This window comes from Amblyomma americanum, chromosome 9 (genome assembly GCF_052857255.1).
Source record: "Amblyomma americanum isolate KBUSLIRL-KWMA chromosome 9, ASM5285725v1, whole genome shotgun sequence".
NCBI classification, from domain to species: Eukaryota; Metazoa; Arthropoda; class Arachnida; order Ixodida; family Ixodidae; genus Amblyomma; species Amblyomma americanum.
Window position 1 is genome coordinate 17713792 of NC_135505.1, and position 24702 is coordinate 17738493.

At 45.6% G+C, this 24702-nt stretch overlaps 1 protein-coding gene across 1 annotated transcript in view; it reads right to left on the reverse strand.

Moving 5' to 3' along the window:
* LOC144103231 (salivary peroxidase/catechol oxidase-like) overlaps window positions 1-20402 on the reverse strand; it is a 473398-nt gene extending 452996 nt beyond the window's left edge. The window contains exons 1-2 of the mRNA XM_077636008.1: window positions 20312-20402; window positions 4176-4345 (exon numbers count right to left, since the gene is read on the reverse strand). Of these exons, the coding sequence (XP_077492134.1) occupies window positions 4176-4345; window positions 20312-20322 (181 nt within the window). The 5' untranslated portion in view covers window positions 20323-20402. The remainder of the gene's footprint in view (window positions 1-4175; window positions 4346-20311) is intronic.
* Between the last annotated feature and the right edge of the window lie 4300 nt (window positions 20403-24702).

Consider the following 24702-nt stretch of genomic DNA (forward strand, 5'->3'; position numbering starts at 1 on the left):
GCCGACACTGCAGACCAATTCCTCGAGGCTCAAGGGCTAAGGAATTTGAGTAAGGCAAAGGAGGAAACCCAAAAGGTCCTAGAGACAGATGCGGCAAAACCAAGAGCTTATGGCAGTGCGTCTAAGGAGCCAGTAAGGTGTTTTCTCTGCGGCAAGGTGGGACACCGTGCAGCTGACTGTCGGACTAGTAGCGCTGCCCAGAAAACACAGGTTGTGTGTCAAGGTTGTAAGAGGAGGGGTCATACTCTGGATGAGTGCCGATACAGAACGCAGGACCGAGCTGCATGCGTTGTCGACTCAAGGGTAGAACTTGTCACGCCACCCGAAGTTCCACAGTTGAAAGGAGAGCAAACGCCGCTGGAAAATGAGGGAGTGAGTGGAACACCCAAGTCGAAAGCAGCAATGCCAGTGGTGGTTGGTCAAATAAGGGACCGTCCTATATTGGTGCTTAGAGACAGCGGAACTAATACAGTCTTGGTTCGTAGAAGCCTGGTGAAGGACGAGGATCTTACAGGGGAAGCGTCGGCCGTCACTCTGGTAGACAGCACAATAAGGTACCTTCCTGAAGCCAGATTTTAGTGTCCACACCGTATTATATTGGGCAGGTAGTGGCAAAATGCGTAGACCAACCCATCTACGATCTCATATTGGGGAACATTACGGGTGCAAGAGGTGTCGAGGACCCCGATCCCGAATGGAGGATGCTCGACGCTGAAGAACATCCAAAGGAGGAAAGGCGTGCGATAACTCAGACGAGTGCAGTCAGTTTTTCGTCGGCAGTGGAGACAAGAGCTCAAGCGACAGCCCGAGCAACGCGGCGTCCGCTTTCTGCTCCTGTTACGATGTGCCTGAGCGTAACACCGGGCGAAATTGCAATTAGGCAAAAGGAAGACCCGAGCTTGAAGGCTTACTTCGAAAGAGTCGGGGAAAGAGTGAAAAGAAAGAAAGAGTCGGACGTCATTCGAGTATGAATTGGTAAATGGTCTTCCGCACAGGGAATGCATATTTTGCTCATGAAGGCGGGTCCAACAGGACACCAGGGTGTTCAAAAAACGGTGTCTAGGATCACCAAGTTCTTTTGGCCGGGTGTTCAGAGTAACGTTGAGCGCTTTGTTCGCTCATGTGATGTGTGCCAGCGCGCAGTTCCGAAGGGAAGAGTTGGTTCCGTGCCTCTGGGCAAGATGCCAGCCATCGACCTACCGTTTCAGCGAGTGGCTATTGACATTGTGGGGCCAATCTCTCCAGTATCCGCCAAAGGCGATAGATATGTGCTTACTCTGGTTGACGTGGCCACTCGTTATTCCTGACGCTATTCCACTGAGAACTATTGACAGTAGCCAGGCGGCGGAGGGTCTTGTGGAAATGTTTTCACGTTATGGGTTCCCGAGAGAAATTTTGAGTGACCGGGGCTCGAACTTCACATCGGAACTAATGAAGGAGGTTAACCGCCTTTTGTCAGTAAGGCAGTTACTGACGACGCCTTACCATCCCATGTGTAATGGGCTTGTAGAGCGTTTCAACGGCACCCTCAAAAACATGATCAAGAAAATGTGCCAGGAGAGACCTACTGATTGGGATAGATATCTCCCAGCTCTTTTGTTCGCTTACCGCGAAGTACCACAAACGAGTCTTGGTTTCTCGCCCTTTGAGATGTTGTATGAGAGAACCGTTAGAGTTCCATTTACAATACTCAAGGAGCTGTGGGCTAAGGAGATTGCATCAGATCTCAAGACAACTTACACATACGTTCTTGAGTTGCGGGACAGGTTGAAGGAAAGATGCAGGCTTGCACATCAAAGCCTGGAAAAGGCGCGTCAACGCCATAAGGGATACTATGAAAAGAGAACCACTCACAGGAATCTGAATCCGGTCGACAGGGTTCTCATCCTGCTACTCACGGACCATAATAATTTACTGATGCAATGGAAGGGCCCGTACCTTGTGACGCGGAAGAAAAAGGACATGGATTATGATGTAGTGATAGATGGCTCTAAGAGGGTTTTCCATGTTAATATGTTGAAATATGAACAACGAGGTCCCGTACGGCGGTACGCCCCCAGGGCAACTTGTTCGGTAGTGCCGAGGAGACAGGTGATGCTGCCTAGGTGTCCACGTTCAGTGGGAAGAAAAAAGCAGGAGGGAATGAAGTACTTGAGAAGCGCAATTTGAATGCAGACAGAGGATTACAGCTCTACTCCATATCAAGGGGGAGACGTTCTGGGATGGGCCAAGCCAAATTGAGATCATATGTCACAAATTAGACTTGTATAGAGATAGAGCTATTGGTCAGCTCTGGGTGTCTCTGGGATATATCTTGTTGTTGCTGTGTTAACGTGTTCTTGAATTTACCTTGTTGTTGTTGTTGTTGTTGTTGTTGTTGTTGTTGTTGTTGCTATGGTTGGTGTTATGTGATCATACAAGGGAGCGCGTTGTGGACATGAACATGTTTATTAAGGACTCTACGGATAACTGCAGTGGTGTGTTAGTGTTCTGAAAAGGCGTATTGGTGTGCTGTGTTAGTGGTGTGTGTTTGGTGTGTGCTGGACATCTGCGGTGTGATTTGTGCTGGGTCCAGAATCGTCACAGAAGATAGTCGGTTGGCTGAATGGCTTGAAGATGAGGATGACGTGAGCAGTTTTTCATGGAAAAACTCGTGAGAGAGGGGGCCCTTGTCACCTATATTAAGGAGCCTAAATTAAATTTTAAAGGAAAAAGGCGTGAAGAAGACGACGCGAATTAACCGAAAATAAAGAAGAGGAAGAAGAAGCATTCGTTGAGGTGGAGAGAGATGATTGGTGGAGAAGCATACGGTGACGTGGAGAGAGATGATTGGTGGAGAAAAGAAGACGACGACAAGGCTTACGTGGACCAACACCGAGGCTATAAAAGGGCGAGCGAGAGCGAGGCACGGGAGGAAACAGCAGAGAAGCGGAGGCTCCGGCGGGTCAGGGACAGTTTGGCTGGAAGAGAGCGACGCCGGCTACTGCTCCGGTGAGCTCGTGTTCTACAACATCGCATCGTGGACTGCCTGCCGTGCCTGAGCCCGTTACGGAGAGTCAACAAAGGACACTACCACCTGCTACGGCCAGGGGTGTCTCCAGCGCTGTTGCAACCCATCCGGGTGGTGCCCCCAACGCCAACACCGGCACCATCTCCACGGGCGCTTGGACCTGGAGCGTGTACGACGCAGCCAGCGACGCCAGCCCGAGCGCGTCGAACGCCGCCATCGACGCCAGCCCAAGCACGGCGAACGCCGCCTCGACGCCGCCTACTGGATCCATACAACGCCGCAGCCACACCGAACCAACCGCGAGCATGAACGCCGACCACGAATAGTAGAACGCTAGTAGTAGACGCTGGTAGTAGTGTGGCCGGGTCGTGTGTATTTATAGCCTTTGTATGTTGTGTTAGTTTTGTTAGTTTTGTGTTCTAGTGTGTGTGTCGCGTAGGGTGTATTAAATGTGCGTTTGTATGGGTACACCCGTCGCCTAGCCCATTCTTTCGGTCCGAGTGTTCTCCGGAGATATCCGTGACAGGTATCCCAAACGAGTTAATAGAAATTCAGAGACTGCACTGTGGATGGCTACACATCGAGGTTTGCTACTGCGATAAATTTAAGCATTGATAACAGGTTTCAGCGTGCCCTACATTATTATAATATATTAGAATTTCGTAATCCAAACCATAAAATGATTTGCTGAACTCGATGAATAATAATAATAATATTTGGTTTTGGGGGAAAGGAAATGGCGCAGTATCTGTCTCATATATCGTTCGACACCTGAACCGCGCCATAAGGGAAGGAATAAAGGAAGGAGTGGAAGAAGAAAGGAAGAATGAGGTGCCGTAGTGGAGGGCTCCTGAATAATTTCGACCACCTGGGGATCTTTACCGTGCACTGACATCGCACAGCACACGGGCGCTTTAGCATTTTTCCTCCATAAAAACGCAGCCGCCGCGGTCGGGTTCGAACCCGGGAACTCCGGATCAGTAGTCGAGCGCCCTAACCACTGAGCTACAGCGGCGGGGCAACTCGATGAACTGCAGTTTTTAAATTTTTTTCATGTTTCGGAAATCTTTTTTCTAAGTGCTAATTGTGTTCTGTGGGAGAACCGGCCGCTCCCGAAAACAATATTTCAAGAATTCAGTTCTGCGCATGACATAATTTCCCATACCTTGCTTGGACCGAGAAGGTTGTTTAGTAGTTGTGGCACTCTTGAAGTGGGTCAACCTGGTCCTCAGGATCTGTCTTCCCTTGTTAAAAGGCCTCAGGAGGTGCCGCAGAAAGAATGTTCCTTCTGGCTCTTCGATCACCAGGAGGCAGATGAACGCGACTTGAAAGTACCTGAAAACACAATTGGTGAGTGAAATCTCGTGCTGTTCAGTCCGAAAATGTGTATTTATGAAGTTTGGTTCTCCAGGTACAGCAGGGCTGCCAAAACAAGTCAGCTTTTTATAACAAACAATGACTATCGCCGTAAGGAACATGAAAAGAGTGTTCGCATTAGCAGTGAATATGGCTTACGCGTAAAGCCGCATTTACATGCGTAAGTGGGGTTGTTATTTCTGCAATGAGTTTGTAGCTTATCGCAGCCGGCGTCGAAGACGACGCGGCATCGGCCGAGGCGTCACAGGAGGCATTTCGATAAGAGGGCGGAATTTATGCTTTCAGGAGATTCCCAGTTGCAACTTGAGTCGCCTTTTTCTGTTAAAGAGGGCGTCCAGAACGCTGAAACTTTGGAAATAAAAAATAGGTACTGATATATTTGCCGGAAATTAAGAGTGCATTATGTCGCACATGCATGCCATGACTTCTTGAAGAACAATGGCGATGACTAAGCTACCGACCTATATTCTGTGTCAGGACAATTAGATCACCCTATACGGCGACACTGGCAATCGAAAATTCGACGACGCCAAGAAAGGCTGTGTTAACACAGACGCCGTGCCAGGGTAAAACCTTGACTCACTATGAAAAAAATGTCAGAATGACCAAAATGTGATATCAACACGTATAGCTCAGCATCTTGCGTTTCACCTCTGTGTATTCTGCTGGGTCAAAGAATTTGTGGCCCATTGTCTGAAATTGCCAGCCGCCGGCGACGTTGTAGAGTGCGACGGCTGCCGGGGCGAAAGGGCAGGGCTAGGCGACCGCTATGGAGGACCGTGGAGCTAAGTGTGGACGAGTTGATTACCGCCGGAGTCAACGCAGCCACACTAACAAGGCAGCTTTCTTGGGATGCGTGGTGCGGTCTGTGCCAATTAAGCGCTGGTTTGTCGAGCTACGTAGCGTGAAGCAGGCCTCTCCTTATCTGATCGAACACTTCGCTCTTGACTTGCCTCGATCCTTTCCCCCTGCCAGCACCATTGCTGCAACGTTCCCTGTTTACGAGCAGTCTCCTCCGTGAATGCTTCCCCGCTGGTCCCGTGGCCACCGGAAGCTGTCTCCGGTGCTGCTCAGCGATGACACTGTCTACATAAATGGACCTCGGTTTTGGCATGCAGCCGTTCCCCGAGCGGCCTCGCTTCAAAATGCTCACAGCAGCAACGGTCAGTGTGGCGTCCACTGGTTCTCGTCCGGGTCCGCAAAAAAAAGGCTTACCTGCGGCTTTAAGTATGTCTTTGCTTTAAGTTGCTTTCCCCTTTACTCTGTTTTTTTCGAATCTACCCCTACTCGGTCTTTTCCCTAGAGAAAGCGCTCGCTCACTCTGGAAGCCTGTATCCAAAACATGGAAGGGGCGTTCCGTCCATATTCAGCAGATGAAATGACCCCTCGCGCCTTGGTGAGAGGAATTTGGGCTCTGGGTTGAAGTTCTAGCGAGGCTCTGAGCTCAATCGTTTAGCCTTCTCTGTCGGTGCGGCTGCCCTCCGGTCGGGGAGAGCGTTGTCCGCGGGCCACACAAAAGGGGTCAGATTCCGCCTTGGTTTGTGGGAATCCTCCGTCATCTTCGCGCGTAGTCCGATTAGAGTGGAGTTTATATAGAGCATTCTAGTACACTCTCTTCCTTAGAGGTAAAACAGCGACACAACTTAGAGTCAGTTTAGAATACCTAATTCTACCTATAAAATTAGTCTTAGAGTCTCTCACATACACAGTGATGCGCAGCACTGAGAGTAGCTTGAAATTGTCCTTTCAGCAAGCGAGGTATTATCACCTCGATGGGTTCATATGCATCCCTGTTAAAGGGAACATATCTCAGCAAGGTACCATCGAGTGGAGAAGATAGGAATCCAAAGCGCTAGCAGCAGTGCAAGCTGCGTTGGAGTGGCTCGCGTGTACGGCAATACCAGCTACCTGTAAGTGTACCGCACCGCTATCCTCCAGGGCTCGTCGAACACAAATATGATTCTTTCCCTATTCCTGCAAAAGCTCCCTTTGGCTGAGCAAGATTCCCACCGAACTAATACAGTCCACATGGTAGCGCTTTCGACACGGGAAGGTTGGTCGTCAGCCCTTCCCTCGGGGCTATATGCGAGCTTTGAAACAGTCGTGCTGCTGACGAACATGACAGAATGAGTAGTAATATTACTTTTACTAGAAAAGGTCGCTCAAAACAACTTGTTGGGAGAGTTTATTTTGGTATCCCAAATAAACAGCGCCACTCCCGAGACGCAGTAAGAGGACCCAACACAGCACTATCTGCAGCAGGTGTCGGCTTACCAGACGGTAAAAATATCGCAAGGACGCACAGAACTTGAAAAACAGTGCACACATGTTATGCGTGGAAACAAAAATGCTAACCTGCGTCTGGCACGCTCAATAATCTCAGTCAAGGTAACCTGTTTTTTATTTTTCACAGCGCTACAGAGCTTGCGCTAATACATTCTTCCTCAAGCCTTGCTGTCATATGTGCTTCTATGATTTCTCTTTCCCGCGGGACGCGGTTTGTGCTCATCATGATGCACTCCTTATACATTGTCTCTTAGGCGTTGCTGCCATAGCCCCAAGTGTTTTGCTACGTGACCTGATATGGAAGCTCGTGTGATTTTGCAATCATGTTCCAATAATTGTTCATTAATGAAACGGGGTATGCCGGTTTACTCATTTCCACGAGATAGTGAAAAAGAATGTACTTCTCCGTCACGGAAGGAACGAAACGATCATCGTGCCTTTTCAAGAGGCCACGTCGTTCTCAATTTGTCGAACAGAATTTCTTCACCTCAAACCCGAGAAGCAGTTCCTTCAATTTTATTCACCGTTCTCAGAGTGCCTCAAGCCGCTGATTTTCACACGCGAATTGCCTGTTAATGATATTCTTAGGCTTTAGGTCTCTTGATTCACTGTGCTTCATTGCATGTATGTTCTCTTTACAGCTCCACTGTCAAAACGCTATCTTGCCACATTCGTGAGCTCATTTGAAGCTGGCAAAAAAAGCACTTGATCATTCGGTTTTTCAGAGTGGTTATTAAGACAAAAGAGAATTTTAAGCAGTTGCATGCAGTTGAAAGTTAGCGCACGGGTTATCTTCTTCTTGTTCGCCCTCGTTTGCAAGCGCGAAGTAGTGTTGTCATGTACAGCTACGCACTCCGTAATGATAGCAGGGAGATTATCGTTTACTGTTTGAATTTCTGAATTACTGAATTTCTGTTCTGCCCCGAGATCCTGAGTTCCACTATTTTTCGTCCCGCTGCTGACTCGTTAATAGGCTTCCGCCTGAGTAGTTTCCTGCGTTGCCTCTTCAAGTCTGGGCTAATTTGAGACCTTAACACCCTGCGGCCGCTACAAGGCAACTTTTGGGAGGACCTCCACTTCGTGCATGATGCCAGGGCGAGCGCATAGTGGGAAATCTCTCATTTTTAGTATTACCATTGGGGCACTTCCACGTCCAGTTCTAGTTTTCTCGGTTCCAGAAGAATGTATTTATGATCCGTAAATTAATTAATTCTGCGAACTAGACTGTAACTCTCCCTGCTATACTTAGAGCCTATTATGTAGTCACCTGCGGCCTGGTATCGAACCTGCTTCTTGCCTACCTTCGCTTTGAAGTCCGCCAAAAGTATAGTGTTTTGTGTCTGTCCTTTACTCGTTGCCATTTCCATGTCTTCATAGAAGATTTCAACGTTCTCTTCATCATGGCAAGATGTAGGCGCGTAGGCCTGCACCACCTTCAGCTTGTACCTCTTCTTATGTATAATTATGGTAACTGCCACCCTTTCGTTAACACTTTATATTTTCTCTATGTTACCAGCTATATACTGACTGCGAAGAATGCCGCGCCTAGTTGTCTTCTGTACTGTAGGTGTCTGCAGTAGTGCCAAAGGACACTACAGACACCTAATCTGTCCTAACGTCACTAAGCCATATGATATTTCAATTAATACCTGCTGCTCACTCCAGCACCATTTCTAGAATAACGTAAATGTTGGCAGGTTCAGATCCCAAAGTCGACCTGTCCGGAGCCAGAGGTTCTTAGCACCATCCGCTGAGTCACAGGTCTTACAGGCGTCTTGGTCAGTTGCTTCGTAGCCGCTGGGGACTGAGGGCCGAGGATTAATTAGTTTTGTAAGACGGGGGTTTATTGAAAAGAATCGCGAGCACGGAAGCAGCGGAAAAAACAGCCGGAGGTTATCCAGATCGAGCACAGATATTCGTGGCGATAGAAATAATGCTGATGTGCAAGGCCATCTTCGTCTTTTTCTTATATAAGTGTGCGTCTTCTTTGCAGTTTATTCATATTGAAGATTGGGGCTAAGTGCTCTAGCAGTGTGGCCAAATCCTGTTCTGGTGAGGGTGTGCGTTGTCGGTTCCGGTCACCGAAATCAGGCCGCACCCTACACCTGGTCATGCAATGCAATTGAAAAACGGAGGTTTTTTTATCTGATGCAGAATATCGCGGCACCGGTATTCGAACCCTGCTCCTCTTGCTCGTGAGACGGATGCTTACATCCACGCCATAGCAGTATACAGCCATATGCATATAAAGAGGCCATCATCATCATCAGCATCATCAGCCTTACTACACCCACTGCAGGGCGACTGCCCGTGCTATGTCTCTCCAATTAGACCTGTCATTTGCCAGCCGCGCCCACCCTGTGCCCGCAAAGTTCCTAATCTCATCCGCCCACATAACCTTCTGCCGCCCCCTGCTACGCTTGTCTTCTCTTGGAATCCACTCCCTTACCCTTAAGAACTAGCTGTTATCTTGCCTTCGTATTGCATGCCCTGCCCAAACCCATTTCTTCCTCTTGATTTAGACTACGATGTCTTTTATCACGCGTTTGTTTCCTCCCCTACTCTGCCCGCTTCCGGTCTCTTAACGTTGCACCTATCATTTTTCTTTCCATGGCTCGCTGTGTTGTCCTTAACTTAAGCTGAACCCTTTTCGTTAGCCTCGAGTTTTCTGACAACTGTTGTGCACTTTTCCCTTGAGGGATATTGGTAACCTGCTATTCATGACCTGAGAGAACCTGCCATATGAGTTCCACCTCATGTTTATGCTTCTAGTTATTTCCCTTTCATGATCGGGATCAGCTGTCACAACCTGTCCTAATAGACGTATTCCTTCACCACTTCCAGCACCTCGCTGCATATTTTCAATCAATCAATCAATCATTCTTTATTTTTCCCAGAAAGAACTGGAATGGTCTCCTGTGCTAAAAGCTGGGTGAGCAGCTTGACGAGGCCCAGGAGACCGTTACATGGCAGAACAGTGAAGTTGAGAAAAAAAGAATAATGTGAATATAAAGCAATGTACACCATACGCAACATAATACAGTATTGCGGCAACATAATACAGTATGTAATGCACCATATTCGCCAAAATGAGCTAAAAATAGTTAAAAATAGTACAAGTTGACATAAATAACAGTACGAAATTGTAAACAAAGGAAGCACAGTAGAAAAAACTAAGTATAACATCAAAAATGTGGTTCACAATGTTATGAAGTACGTGCGCAATTTCTTGGGATTCAGACGAGTTGTGTTTTGGTACATATTAAGCATTGATGGCAGGTTATGTGCTAATGATTGATGTTTATAGTAAGTGCGGAAGTGGGGGATTTCCCAGACATCTTTACTTCTTGTGTGTATATCTGTGCTACGTAGTGTTAAAAATGCCAGAGATGAGAGTAAGTTCTTGACTTCAGTAGAGGAAAAAAAGAATGTTTGGAGTAATCGATATTTGTATAAGTTATCAACCCTTATGATGTTAAAGGAAACAAACGCATCTTTAGTACTGGCTGTTGGATCGATATTTCCAATGTAGCGGATAACCTTCTTTTGTAACAAATGGAGTTTGTCTAAGTTTGTCTTTGTTGTTGTGGCCCATACCAACGAACAGTAATTTAAATAGGAATTGAATAAAGCATTATAGACTTGAAGTTTAGCTTTTACTGGAAGCAGTCTCCGACAACGCGATATCATGCCTGCAACTGAGGATAGTTTTTTCCTAAGATAGTGAGTGTGTGCATCCCAGCTTAAGTTCTGAGAAAAATGTACACCGAGGATTTTATGAACGTCCACAATTTCTATGTTATGGCACTGAAAATTAATAGACTGATGTATTTCAACAGGTTTATTCCGGGCACGGAATATCATTGCTTTTGTTTTCATTGTATTTATTTTAATTACGTTGAGCTGAGACCATATGGATAACTTCTGGAGGACTTCATTGCATTTTATTATTAGTCGGTCCACATTGTACTCGGGAATAAGTATGGTACTGTCGTCAGCATATATTATAAATTGAACTGTGGCATCTATGTTTACAAGATCATTTATATAAGTATTGAATAATAACGGTCCTAATATGCTACCTTGTGGAACGCCGTGAGTAATTGGTAGGAGGGAGGACATATAACCGTTTACATATACACACTGAGTCCTGTGGCTGAGGTAGGACTCCAGCAGGGCCAAACAATTACCGCGAATGCCATATGACTGCAGCTTACTAAGGAGCACTTTATGATGTAAGCAATCAAATGCCTTGCTGAAATCTACAAAAAGGGCAGCAGTTAACAAATTATTTTCAATATTCCGCAAGATATTTTCTTTAAGTGCTAACAAAGCTGATTCCGTTGATCTGCCTTTCCTAAATCCGTATTGTGCAGCTGTGATAACGTTTTCTTTATTGAAAAATTGTGTTATCCGAGTGAAAATGATTTTTTCAATTCCCTTGGAGAAGATAGGCAGCACAGATATCGGGCGGTAGTTAGTGGACAAGTTACGTTCGCCACCTTTAAAAATAACAGATACTCTGGCTGTTTTCATTTGCTCAGGAAAGGTTCCAGACTCTAGAATTAAATTAAAGATATGTGCAAGTACAGGACTAATTATCGGTTCCCTGCTGTTCCCTTGCTAGACTGTTGAACATTACGTAGGTTTTTTGTATGTTACTTTTTAGACCTACCGGTCTGCTCTGTCTGTCTAACTCATTGATCATGGTTTGCAGTTAATCTCCTGAGTGACTCAGCAAGGCAATGTCATCAGCGAATCGCAGATATTTTAGGTATTCTCTATTTACTCTTATCCCCAACTGTTCCCCAATTCAGGCCTCGGAATACCTCCTGTAAAAGGCGGTGAATAGAATTGGCGAGATCGTGTCTCCTTGCCTGACATCCTTCCTTATTGGAAATTTATTGTTGACTCTATATAGGAGCTGTACATTTCCTATATATATCTTCCGGTATTTTTACGTAAGGCTCTTCTATACCCTGATTCCGCAGTGCCTCTATGAGTGCTGAGGTTTCCACTGAGTTGAATGTTTTCTCGTAGTCAATGAAGGCTATGTATAGGGGTTGATTATATTCTGCGCATTTCTCTATGACCTGATTGCTAGTGTGAATATGTTCTAATGTGGAATATCCTTTACTAAAGCCCGCCTGATCATTTGGTCGATTAAAGTATAAAGTGCCCCTGGCTCTATTAGCGATTACCTGAGTAAATACCTTGTAGGCAACCGACATTAAGCTGATCGGCCTGTAATTTTTCAAGTCCTTGGCGTCTCCTTTCTTATGAATTAAGTTAATGTCTGCATTCTTCCAACCTTCTGGTACAGTCGAGGTCATAAGGCATTGCGTATACAGGGTGGCTAGTCTTCCAAGCTCAACCTTAACTGCGTACTTCAACAGATCTGCTGTTACCTGATCCTGACCAGCTGCTTTCGCCCGTTGCATTGCTCCTAAGGCTTTTTTACTTCCCCTTTCGATATGGCGGAATGGCGCTACTGCCTATATTATTAACTTTCTGTTTACATCGCTACTGTATAGATTTGTGTTGATTTCTACGGCTACATTAACTATCTTATCCGTATTGCTAATTACATTGCCCACCTTGTCTCTTGGCGCATACATCTGGTTTTTACCTACGCCTAGTTTCCTCTTCACCGCTTTTAGGCAACCTCCGTTTTTTAGAGCATGCTCGGTTCTCTCCATATTAAACTTCCTTATGTCGGCTACCCCCCTTGCGCCTATTTATTAACTTCGATAGATCTGTTAGTTCTATTCTTTCGTTAGGGTCAGACGCCCTCATGCTTGGACGTTTCTTAATCAGATCTTTCGTCTCCTGAGATAGCTTTCCGGTATCCTGTCGAACCACCCTACCGTCTACTTCTTCTGTGCACTCTGTAATGATGGGTATGAGATAATTGTTTATTGTTTGAACATTAAACTCGCCTTCCTCAGTTAAACTGAATATCTATATGTTCTGCAGCGATATACGGAATGCCTCTATTTTCCCTCTTACCGCTAGCTAGTGAGACTAGCCTAGCAGTGGGGTTCAAGGAACTATCGGGCATTATATGGGTTGTCATAGCACATAGTGAAGTTAGGAGGACAGGTGAGGCGTATACAGTACTAAAGGACGGGCACATACTGTGGTATCGCGGATTAGCAGATAGACGAGAACCAGGTGTGGGATTCCTCATTAATCAGGATATAGCTGGCAACATAGAGGAGCTCTGCAGTATTAACGAAAGGGTGGCAGCTATAGTAATTAAACTTAATAAGAGCTATGAAGGGGAATCGACCTTCAAAAACATTCCTGAAAGCAATGGGGGAAGGCGTCACCGGAAGGCATTTGAAGATCCTAGTATCAGTTGCATTCCTTTGACTAAAGATGCTTTCTTGTTTTTATTCAACGATAATGCGCCAGGATGGCTTGTCTTTAATTCTTGGGTAGAGCTTTTTCCACGTATAGCATAAAGTAGTTTCCCCAGGCTCTTTCAAAGAACGCGCCCATACACGACGCAATAATGGTGTTACAGGTCAGTACTGTACTTTAGGACATCAAAGGGGATAAAGTGGAAACGGGAAACAATGTACCGAAAAGCACTGGATTCATGTATTCCACATGCTGTTCCTTAAATGTTTTAGTATTATTAATATTTATTTATTTATTATTTATTTGGAATATTGATAGACTCAGGTTTATACCTTAGTAGGTGGGCATTGCATGTGTCATAGCAAAAGATAACATTTCTAAAAGAAACTGTGCTAAAGACGACTATAATACAGACAATTCGTAACACAGAAAAACTGGAAAGAAGTTGCCAGATTTGCACAAGTAATTTAAAAAAAAAACATTAACATGGGCACGACATCATCGTCTACTCCTTGAAGTAGACAAAATTGAAGAAAAAGCCTTCTAACCACTACTCTAGTTTGGAAACGCGTCTTCTAGTTTGGAATAAAAATTTGAATATGAATCAGCGTTAGTTATGGATGCGTCTGGACGAGTCCATTCTCTTGTTACTAGCGGGAAGAAAATCTCTGAAAGCGTCACTGTGATAAGGATATTCGGTTAGCGTATGCGCGTGCTGATTTCTTAATGCGCGTTTTCGTGACAGTGAATTTTACTGTGATAAAACGATCTTAAAAGTGTTATTAAGAACCTGATAGAGGAAATTTAATCGCACGCGATTTGCCTTTGTTGACGGTGTTTCGAGCCAGCAGATTACAGCTAGTTGTGTTGGTGAGTCGGTTTTTTGTTAATCTGTTTTAGATGAACCTCAGTGCTTTAGGTGGTATTCTTTACTAATCGCACTCTCAATGGCAACACTGGAAATCTAATCCCTCTATACGCAGGCTCCCTGCGTCCTCTTATCAAATGTATTTAATCCCGATGCACTTCCTAATCCTTCTCATTGTGAACAAGGCTCCCGTACGGGAAATGAAACGTCGTTTTGTTGTTTTCTGTTTTTGCTTTTGGACTGCGTCACCCTTTTTATGTTTTATTAAAATTGTCTCCGACCAGACAAGTTTTCGTCCAACTCTCGACTTCATCAACCTTCGCCGCTCGTACGGAAAACCCACTGTGACGACCATACGTTAGTACGTGTCCCTGGTCACCCGTGTTGCATCGTTGAAACGCCATCTTCAATTCAGCCTGACGTGCAAGCCTTTAGCACTTATTCCGCGATCGCTTCGTTTGATTCGTCCTGTCTGCACGCGCTTCGGACTAAGCGTTACTGCCAAAGCTCAACGTTCGCTCCTCCAAGCCAGGATACTTTAATGCAAAGAAAATCTTAGAGCACTGGAAAATGAGGCACTTTTCGCCCGTCGCTGCCTGGAATCCCGCTACCCGGAGGAATTTTCTAGCATTCAGCTGCATGCCAATCACTAAGCATCCATGCTGTCTTGGTCCGCTGACCTTTCACTCAATAAGTTACGTCAACTCCTTCCGCTCCCTGCAACTACAAGGAAAGCTGTGCTTATAACGGTGGTCCATAACCTTTCTTGTTATAAACCTAACAGCGCCGAGCTTTCCGTTTTAAACTTGGGCCTGAGTTTCAACACTGCACCTACCCTGGATGCCAAAAAACTTGTGTGTGCCGTGGAAAACGCGGTTAACCAGGTTAAACCTACGCGTCGAGATGAATGAAAGACTCGTGCTGCCAGCGTCCACTCCAAGTACCGCCCGCAGCAGTACAAGTCCCCGCTGACCATGAAAAACAGCGACAAGCTGTTAATAACATGGATCTGGTTATACTTCCAGCAGACAAAGAAAACACCACAGTCCTTCTGGACCGGAATGACTACATAAGCAGAATGCAAAGCCTATACTGCAAGATGACGCCACCTACTACGGTCTCGACAAGGACCCGACCGCAAAGGTGCAGCGTGCTTTACAAAAACTTTTTCCCGGCGTGTTCAAATTCGTTTCTCCTGCCCATAAAGCACTTCACTTCAAGCTGTTGTGCACGAATGGTTCCGCCCCGCTCTCTACGGGCTTCCAAAGGTGCAGAAATATAGTATGCCGATGCGTCCCATCGTAGACTACAGTCGTTCTCCTCTTCACAGTTTATCCAGCTACCTTCACCGGATCCTCAGGCCACTTGTCGGTCTCGGCTAGATACAGGTACGCAACTCGATTGACTTCATCAAGACCGTAAGCGACGTATCACCGGACGGTGACGAACACATGGTTGACGTCAAGTCGCTTTTCACACGCGTTCCCGTTGACCTGGCCTTAAATGTTTGCTCTTCCACCCTTGAAGCTAACAGTTCTTTACCACAAAGGACCCCCCCCCCTTGACGTTCCTGATCTCCGCAGTCTCTTACAGTTCGGCCTGGACAACACTTATGTTGTCTTCCAAGGCTCTTTTTACTGACAACTTCAGGGCACGCCAATTGGCGCCTCTATCTCAGTGACTGTCGCGAATCTGACTATGGAACTGGTCGAGCGCCGTGCCCTTGAAACATTCCCATCGCCGCCAAGAATTTTCCTTAGATATGTAGACGACTGCTTTTCCCTCATTCGGAAAGATGATTTGCTGGCCTTTTCGTCCCATTTAATCCCATTGAAGAAGCGATTGATTGCACCTTCGAAGAAGTGAATGGTGCGTTGCCTTCCTGGACGTACTGGTAAAACGAAACAGTGGAAATCTGTCATTCAGCGTTTACAGGAAGCCCGCCCACATCAGAAAATACCTCAACTTCAGACCTGTTCACCCGGACAATCAAAAGAAATCCGTTGCCCCAAACTTGTTCAATCGCGCAGAACGCGTATGCAGTTTTCGTGAATATCGGGCAGTGGACTTTGCTACTGTACGGCAAGAACTCGCGCGCAACGATTACCCAGCTGCTTTTGTGGCATCCGTAGAAAACTTATCTTGTCCGACACGTGAAATTCCCGTGTTGTCCCCTCTGAAACGTGTCGCTGTTCCCTACACAGCCGGAATAAGCGAAGCCTTGTCGCGCATTCTGCGCACATTCCAAGTTCACGTTGCCTATGTCCCCACAAGAAAACTACGGCATGCGCTGGTTAACGTCAAAGACTTTCTACCCAAAGAAAAGTACCATGGCGTTGTTTACAGCGTCCCGCGCTCCGGTTGAGAAAACGTCTACATGGGCGAGACTGGTGATTTTTTAAGGCGCCTAAAAGAACATTGTAATGATGTTAAGACCCAAAAAGTGAATTCGAATGCTATCGCTGAACACTCCGTATCAACTGGCCACGACATTGGGGTAGGGCACACGTGCTGGCAACTGAAAAGAATCGGTACCGTCGCCTTCACCTCGATCGCAGCACTGGAAATCTAACCCCTGTATACGCACGCTCCCAGCGCCCTCTTTTCAAACGTATTTAATCCCGATGCACTTCCTAATCCTTCTCATTGTTAACAAGGCTCCCGCACCGGAGCCGAAACGTCGCTTTGTTGTTTTTGTTTTTACTTTTGATCGGCGTTCCTCTTTGTTATGTTTTATTATGATTGTCCCCGTCCAGACGAATTTTCGTCCAACTCTCTACTTGAAGTCGCGAAATATTGGTTACAGACTGAGGAAACCAAACAGTGTTTCACACTTTTCACACTTTTACAGGTCAGCCGGTAAATTAACTTTAGAAGCCATCATGCCTGGACAAGATTCACCCTCCCCAACCGAACTCCATTCCCACTTCACACACTCCTCCCCTCACCAGACCTTCTATCTCGGATTGATCACCCTATCTAAACAACGCCTACTGTGAACGCTTTGCCCAGACGAAGTCAAGTCCTCTTGTCGTTAGGTGTTCCCTCCCTTGTTCACTTTGTGATTATGAAGAACCATCTGACAAAGCTAGCTGTACAATGGACAGATATATAAAGCGGTTGTTTTTATTCTGCACATTTCTCTATCTCCTGATTGATTGTGCGAATATGGTTCATTATCCGGTACCCTTTACGAAAGCCTCCCTGATTGTTTGGTTGATTGAAGTCTAAGGTTGCCCTTACTCTATCAGCGGTTACTGAAGTAAATCCCTTGTAGGAAACGGATAGTAACCTGCTCGCTCTGCAATTTTTGAAGTCCTTGACGTCTCCTTTCTTATTAATAAAGGTCATGTTAGAGGTATTCTAAGCTTCCGGCACGCTTGACGTCATAGAGCATTTCGTATAATCGACATTTGATCTAGTTATTACGGCATCATGGAAAAAATAGCGTACTCAGGACAACGGACAAGGAAGACATTAGGCATCTGTGTTGTTTGGTCCTCGTTCTCCGTTGTTTTCAGTGCACTATTTTTTCAATGAGTCTTTTCGTATATAGTGTGGCTAGTTTTTCTACCACAATCTCCCCTACATTCTTCAACAAATCTGCTGTTACCTGAACTTCTCCAGTCACTTTCCCTCTTTGATTGCTCCTAAGGCTTTTCTCATCAATGACCTACCACACTTCACCGAACAGTTCTCTGTTTTTATGCACACTGACGACACAGCTCTTTTATTTTCGATGTTTAGAGTCTGATGGACACCCGTCTGGTCGGGATGGTACATGACGAAAGTAGAAGGCGCCGACTGAAAGAAAGGATTGGATGACGTTTCGGCTCCCGTGGGGGAGCCGAAACGTCATCCAATCCTTTCTTTCGGTCGGCGCCTTCTACTTTCGTTACAGCTCTTTTATGCGCACATGAGTGTGCATCTTAACTAATTAGCATGGCTAAACGGGATTTGGAAACTCCGTTATTGGTTTACCTCGAACAGACTTGTTGTAAACGTTAATAGAACAAAATTCATTATATTTAAGAGCCCAAGAAAAATAATTCCTGCAAATTTGTATGTAGTGCAATGGCTGGATAATCATATGGAACCTGTCAATAAGGTGACATATTTCGGAGTAATTCTAGATGGCAACTTGGACTGGAAGGCTAACATTCAGGCACTTTCTAAAATGTTGGGTGCAGCGTGCTTTGCACTGTATAAATGCTGTGAGTATTTTACTTTGACAAAGACACTCTCAGAATTTTTTATTTTGTCATTTTTCAAAGCCAGTTGTCATGTTGCATTGAATCCTGGAGTCACACCTACCAGTCCCATTTTGAGTCGCTCGGGGTTTGCAAAAACGGGCCATTCGGTTCACCACTCAGTCCAACTACAACGCGCATGCTGCTCCTCTTTTTGAACAAATGAATATTCTACCACTAAAATTGTTTATTGAATACAGGACTCTACTGACGGTGCATGCATGTCGTGTGGACAATTACCCATTTCGCTCATCTATTTTCACTCAGCCATCTAATCGCACCCGTAACGCTACACATGGAAATTTCTTTCTTCCGAAGTCGAAAAATGTCTACGTAGAAAGGGCCATAGCTCATGTAGGGACGAAGCTGTCGAATGCCCTTATAGGAGATGTGAAGTAAAGCAGAAATTTTCCACTCCTGTTAAAAAAAATACTATAAATCAGAGTGATGAGAGTGTATTCTCTCCGCGTTTGTTTTTCTTTGTATGTTAGATTGTGTAGAGACTTCGTATTTGTATGTACATACATATTTGTTTATACTTTGTTGGTTAAGAAGATTTCAACGTTCTATTTGAATGCAAGAGCCTTCATCATGTGTAATGTAAATAGTTTGTTTAGATGCCTGCACTTAGTTTCACTTGATATGTTTTGCATGGATCCCAAATAGCTTTTAGCTAGAGATCAAGATGTTGTTTTAAATATGCTTTGCAGAAATGTTCCGAAATAAACTTCAATTCAAATCAATTCTTTACTTCCAATGTCGTTACAGGCGGCATGTCTCATTGCTGTGCGCTACTGCTTCTCTCATCAACGTTCTGATTACTTTGGCTACTACATAGATTTGTGTAGAGCCCTTCCGCTAGTTTAACTATTTATTCTATATTGCTAATGAGATTTCTCTCTCCGTCTCTTGGCGCATGCATGTGTCTTTTAGGTGCGCCTAGTTTCCTGTCCACCGCTTTTACGTTACCTCTGTTCTCTAGGAGATATCCGGTTCTCTCCATATTAAACTTCATTATGTCGGCTAGCATTATCTAATTTATTAGCTTCGATAGCTCTGCCAGTTCTATGCTTTCTGTAAGATTAGACGCTTTCTTGCTTTGGCGTTTCTTAGTAAGATCTTTCGTCTCCTGAGATAGCATGACAATATGCTGTCGAACGATCCTACCGTCTACTTCTACTGCGCACTCTGTAATGATAGCTGTGAAATTATCGTTCATTGTTTCAACATTAAGAAAGTCTTTCTCAATTAAAGCGAGATATATTTTCTGCAGCGATATCCGGAATTGCTCTGCTGACCTTCTAAACCGCTAAAAAATTAAGTGACTTCCGCTTCACTGGTTTCATGCGTTCCCTCTTCAAGTGTAATCAAATTTGAGACCTTACCATTCTGTGGCCACTACAACGCAACTTTCCGAATACATCCGCATCGTGCACGATGCCAGGGTGAGCGCATAGTATGAAGTTTATTTCATATTAGTCTCCCCAATGTGGCCCTTTTACGTTCACTTTCAGTTCTCATTTCCGGAAGAAGGTACTTTTGATCCGTAAATTATTTCTCTCAGCGAACTCTAGTCATCACTCCCCCCTGCTATTCCTGGATCTTGTACCAAGGTCGCCTACCACCTGGACTCCGTCCTACTTGTAGCATACCTTCGCCTTGATGTAGCCCATCATTACAATGTACTGTGATTTAACTTTTTCTATTGCTGATTATAACACGGCAATATAACACGTTGGTTGGGAAACGAAGTAATATATTGTACCGAGAAGGGCGATCTTGATTCTTTACGCATATACACGATTTTCAGCTGTTCTGTATTTGGATGACCCAAGCGCCATATCAGATCTTACAGGGGTTTTGAATGTCATAAAGCATTCTCAAGTCCGAAGAGCAGCACCCAAGAAACTATATTTGGTGCTGCCATTGTGCGACTGCAGACAGGGTAAAATTACCGTATATCTTTCAGGCAACTGTCGTTTATAACGCAGAAGAATTGTTCAGCACATACTGAGGGATCTCGGAAAGGTGGTTATTTCACAAACAGCTCATTTACCACATCAGCATTTCCTCGAAAGAATACGCTTCAAAAGTTTTTCGCAAGAAGTATAGCACTTTGAAATACTGTAACACAGAACCTTTTGGCAAGCTCACCTTCGCAGCATCGCGGACACCTTGAAAGGCCACTGTTCGCAGCACAATTCTATTCTGATTGCGGCTCAGTCCACTGCGCGCACACCACGTTAGACAGCAGCTGGTCTCGCAATTTTACCGCCGCCTAATACACTTATTCACCTCGTCGATCAGATATGGCAACAACTTAATGGAGACGACAAGAGTGCGTGACTGAGTTGTCGCCTTTCTGCGGCAGCCCTCGGTGCATAGTGTGTTAATGCTTGCAGATCACGCTTTGCGGCCCACCAGAAAGGAAATTTCATCACAGTTGAGGCAGAGCATTCAACCGCTCTCGGTCGCGTATTCGGAGATGCCGACAACATGATTACGCATACCCGGAAGATGGGACTAAGGTAGTGAACTTTTCAACGCGGTTCGAATGACTGGGCATAGGCCCCTAATGTTTTTCGGTACATGGTGACTGCATGCTATGCTAGTATAAAAACCCTCAAGCTATTTTAGAGCAGTAAATATTAAAAAGATACCCATTATAGAGACGCACGCTCTACGCTCTGAAGCTATTTACTTAACACTGGTATCCACCGTTCGACATTACAACAGAGTTTAGCCAGCTTCACCTACGCTTCCTATGTTCAACACTCATGCAGTGACGTCAAACATTGATTGCAACAAAAAAAGTAAATCATGTGACATATTTATTTGCACACACCTTGCCGCCGAACCGCTCATTAAGCTTAAGGGACCAGCACGTCTGTTCCACTCTTTAAAGCTGTCTGTTGTACGCACTGCCAGTAGCCCCATCGGTCCACTTCGGCAGGCGCACGGAGGAAGAAACGCGTCCAACTCTTCCAGCAGGCAGTCGTCGTACAGCATCTCATGCTTTACGATCATTGGCTGCTGAACGCGTCTGCTCCGTGCGTATAAAAAGTATTGCGTTTGCTCCTGATGTTTTGTCCTCCTGTCGGTGAAGGCAGTCGAAGCGGCTAAAACACTGCAGAACTTACCACAGGCCTCACTTTTCTTGAAGGGTGGCAATTTGGGCTAGTCGGTCCATTGGGAAGAGGCAAAACAGCGCGAAGAACAACGATGACAGAAGAGAGACAGACCGTCTTCAGTAGTCGTTGTCTTCGCGTGTGTTTATCTTTCCTCAGTTGTCTTCCTCTTCGCTTTTCTTATTATCTTTTATTTTTCTACACAAATATATCTCGGTTTAAATTGCATTTAACTATCCCTTTTCTCGTTTCGTCGAGAAAGCCCTGAATGTGCAGGCCAGTGTGCCACGAAGCATTCACATTTTTTTCCTCGTGTAAGGAGCTTGCAGCGTCTTGGCAGAACCACACAACACAAAAAGAGGGCATGAGAGCATTACTTAGAACAACAGAAAATTGTCATTTATACTGTTAATGGGACGGCACTCGGTAATTTTAAACAGCTCTCTTTTTTGCTGGTTCCTAATCAATGTTATTATATAAAAATGGGGCTGGCTTTGATAATTTCTTATTGCTCAGCACAGCGCATAAAAAGAATGCAAACATTCCCCTATGTCTTCTTTGGTTTCAGTGACTGTTGGATTTCTTCATGAACCGAGGCCGTCGGTCATCGCGGTCTTGGTCCCACGGGAAGCATAATAGGGTTCTCGCGCCTCCCTCACCGTTCCATCAGGTCTACGTGGCGCTTGGGTTATAACAGGAATTTTCGACATCCGTACCTATATTCAAGGGTGGCGCTGGTGAACACTCTCAAGCTTGAGTTTCATGCAACATGAATGCCCCAGAAAGTAAAAGACTGGACACCAGCCGTGGTAGCTCAGTTGGCAGAGGATCACACGTGACATGCGGAGGTAGTTGGCTCCAACCCCGCCAGTGGCAAGTGGTTGTTTTTTTTACATGCTAACAAACTTTCAGGCATTTAAAAGGTGGTTAAAATACTACGATCTTATCGATCAACCGGGCAAATTAAGAACTTTGAGACATTTGCCTCCGCTTCCTTTGCTTTAAGTAACATTTGACTTTTTTCATATCAGTGTCACCAGAAGCCCCTGAGTTTCTTACCCTTATTTTGAAGAACATGTTTTTTAAACATAGAAAGGAACAGCGCGGACACAGGATTACGAAAATTGACGACAAAGCCCATAACCAACAATATTGGACAAATTCATTATGAGCGTGAAACCGTTGATGAAGCCTTAAGTGTTAGAAGCGAGTTTCACGGATCCCCCGGAGAACACTCGGACCGAAAGAATGGACTAGGCGACACGTGTACACACACAGACGCACATTTAATACACCCTACGTGGCACACACACTAGAAAACAAAATTAGCAAAATAAACACAAATCACAGACTATAAATACACACGACCCGGCAACACTGCTACCAGCGTCTACTACTAGCGTTCTACAGTTAGTGGTCGGCGTTCGTGCTCAAGGTTGGTTCGGTGCGGCTTCGGCGTTGTATGGATCCAGTAGTCGGCGTCGAGGCGGCGTTCGACGTGATTGGGTTGGCGTCGCTGGCGGCGTTGCTAGCTGCGTCGTATAATCTCCCGGTCCAAGCGCCCGTGGAGGTGATGCCGGTGTTGTTGCCGTTGGCGGTACCCCCGGATGGGTGGCAACAGCGCTGCAGACACCCCTGGCCGTAGCAGGTGGTAGCGTCCTCCGTTGGCTCCCCGGAACGGGCTCAGGCACGGCAGGAAGTCCACGATGCGAAGCCATAGAACACAAGCTCACCGGAGCAGTAGCCGGCGTCGCTCTCTTCCAGCCGAAGCGTCCTTGACCCGCCGGAGCCTCCGCTTCTCTGTTCTTCCCCCCAGTGCCTCGCTCTCCTTCGCCCTTTTATAGCCTTGGCGTTAGTCCACGTAAGCAGCAAGACTTTCATTTGAGCTAGTTGGTTGTAGCTTGACATGGTTTACGCAAAACGCCTGTAGGCGCTAAAAGACGAAGACAAGCACACTCAAGACAGGACAGGCGCCAACTTCCAACTAAGTTTATTCATGGAAAAAAACCGCTTAATAACCACACCAGCAGGCAAAGATAGAAGCAAAACAAAAAACGCGCAGTGACAGAGCATAGGAACACGTGCCAAAAGGATCAAACAATGCTTAGAACTCTGATAATGACCCACTGAGAAACCTAATCTCTTCTTCTGAGAGCGAGACAGATGGCTTGCTTATGCAGATATGACCTTGTCAACCTTGTCAACTGACAGTTGACAGTCCAGTCGTTGTGCGTGTACACTCCTTCTCTTGTCCCTTGTCTTTTGTGACTGGTTTTTTTCAAGTAACTATGAACCAACTGGCCCGCATTTCAACCCTTCTGCAGATATGACCCCTGTGCTTGATGTAATAAGCTTCTATGATTTCACGCTCTAATTTGTTTTTAGACCTTGCGATGAATTTGGTGTTTTCAAAACCTGGACGACACTTGCAGCTTTAGGACTGAGTGGCCATGTGGCTCCCATAACCATTTTTTATCGCGATCTTGTGCTGCCTCACTCTTTCATTGTAGCATTGACCTGTCTGGCCAATATATTCCAGACCGCAGATAAGAGGCACAGCATACACGACGTCAGTAGTGCAAACAGTGGCGCGGATTTGGTGATTAGTTTTGCACTGCCTAACCATTCTTGCTTTGTTCAAAGTGCGCACGCGCGACAGCTTGCAAGGAGCAGATTGAACCACATTGACCTTATACCTGCTGGCTACTTTCTTTAGATTGTGCGAAAGCCGATGAATATAGGGAATCACCACCGTCGGTTTCTTTTCTTTGTCCTTGTCTTTCTGAGCCTGTTCACCCCTTGACGCCACCTTACGCTTTTTTACAAGGTTCTCACTAATACTCGTGATGAGGTGTTTTGGGTACCCGGCTTGGTGAATGCGTTCAGTTTGCGCATCAAAGTTCAGTGCCATCTCATGCTGGCAAGATTATTCCAAGGCTGCATTCAGGCATGTCGCAACGATTCCTCGCTTGATTAGCTTGGAATGTGCACTACCGAAAGGGAGTAGCTCTTTGCGCGATCTGGGGTTGTAGGACCAACAAATATGTCCTGTCTTGAGTGTGCTTGTCTTCGTCTTTTAGCGCCTGTACGCGTTTTATGTAAACCATGTCCACGTAAGCCTTGTCGTCGTCTTCTCCTTCTTTTCTTCTCCACCAATCATCTCTCTCCACCTCACCGAATGCTTCTTCCTCATCTTCTTTATTCTTCGGTTAATCCACGTCGTCTTCTTCACAACTCTTTCCTTCATAAGTTTATTTTATACTCCTTATTATATGTGACAAGGGCCCCCTCTTTCAAGAGTTTATCCATGAAAAACTGCTCACGTCAAGGTCATCCTCCAGCCATCCAGCCAACCGACTATCTTCTGTGGCGATTCTGGACCCAACACACAACACACCGCAGATGTCCAGCACACAC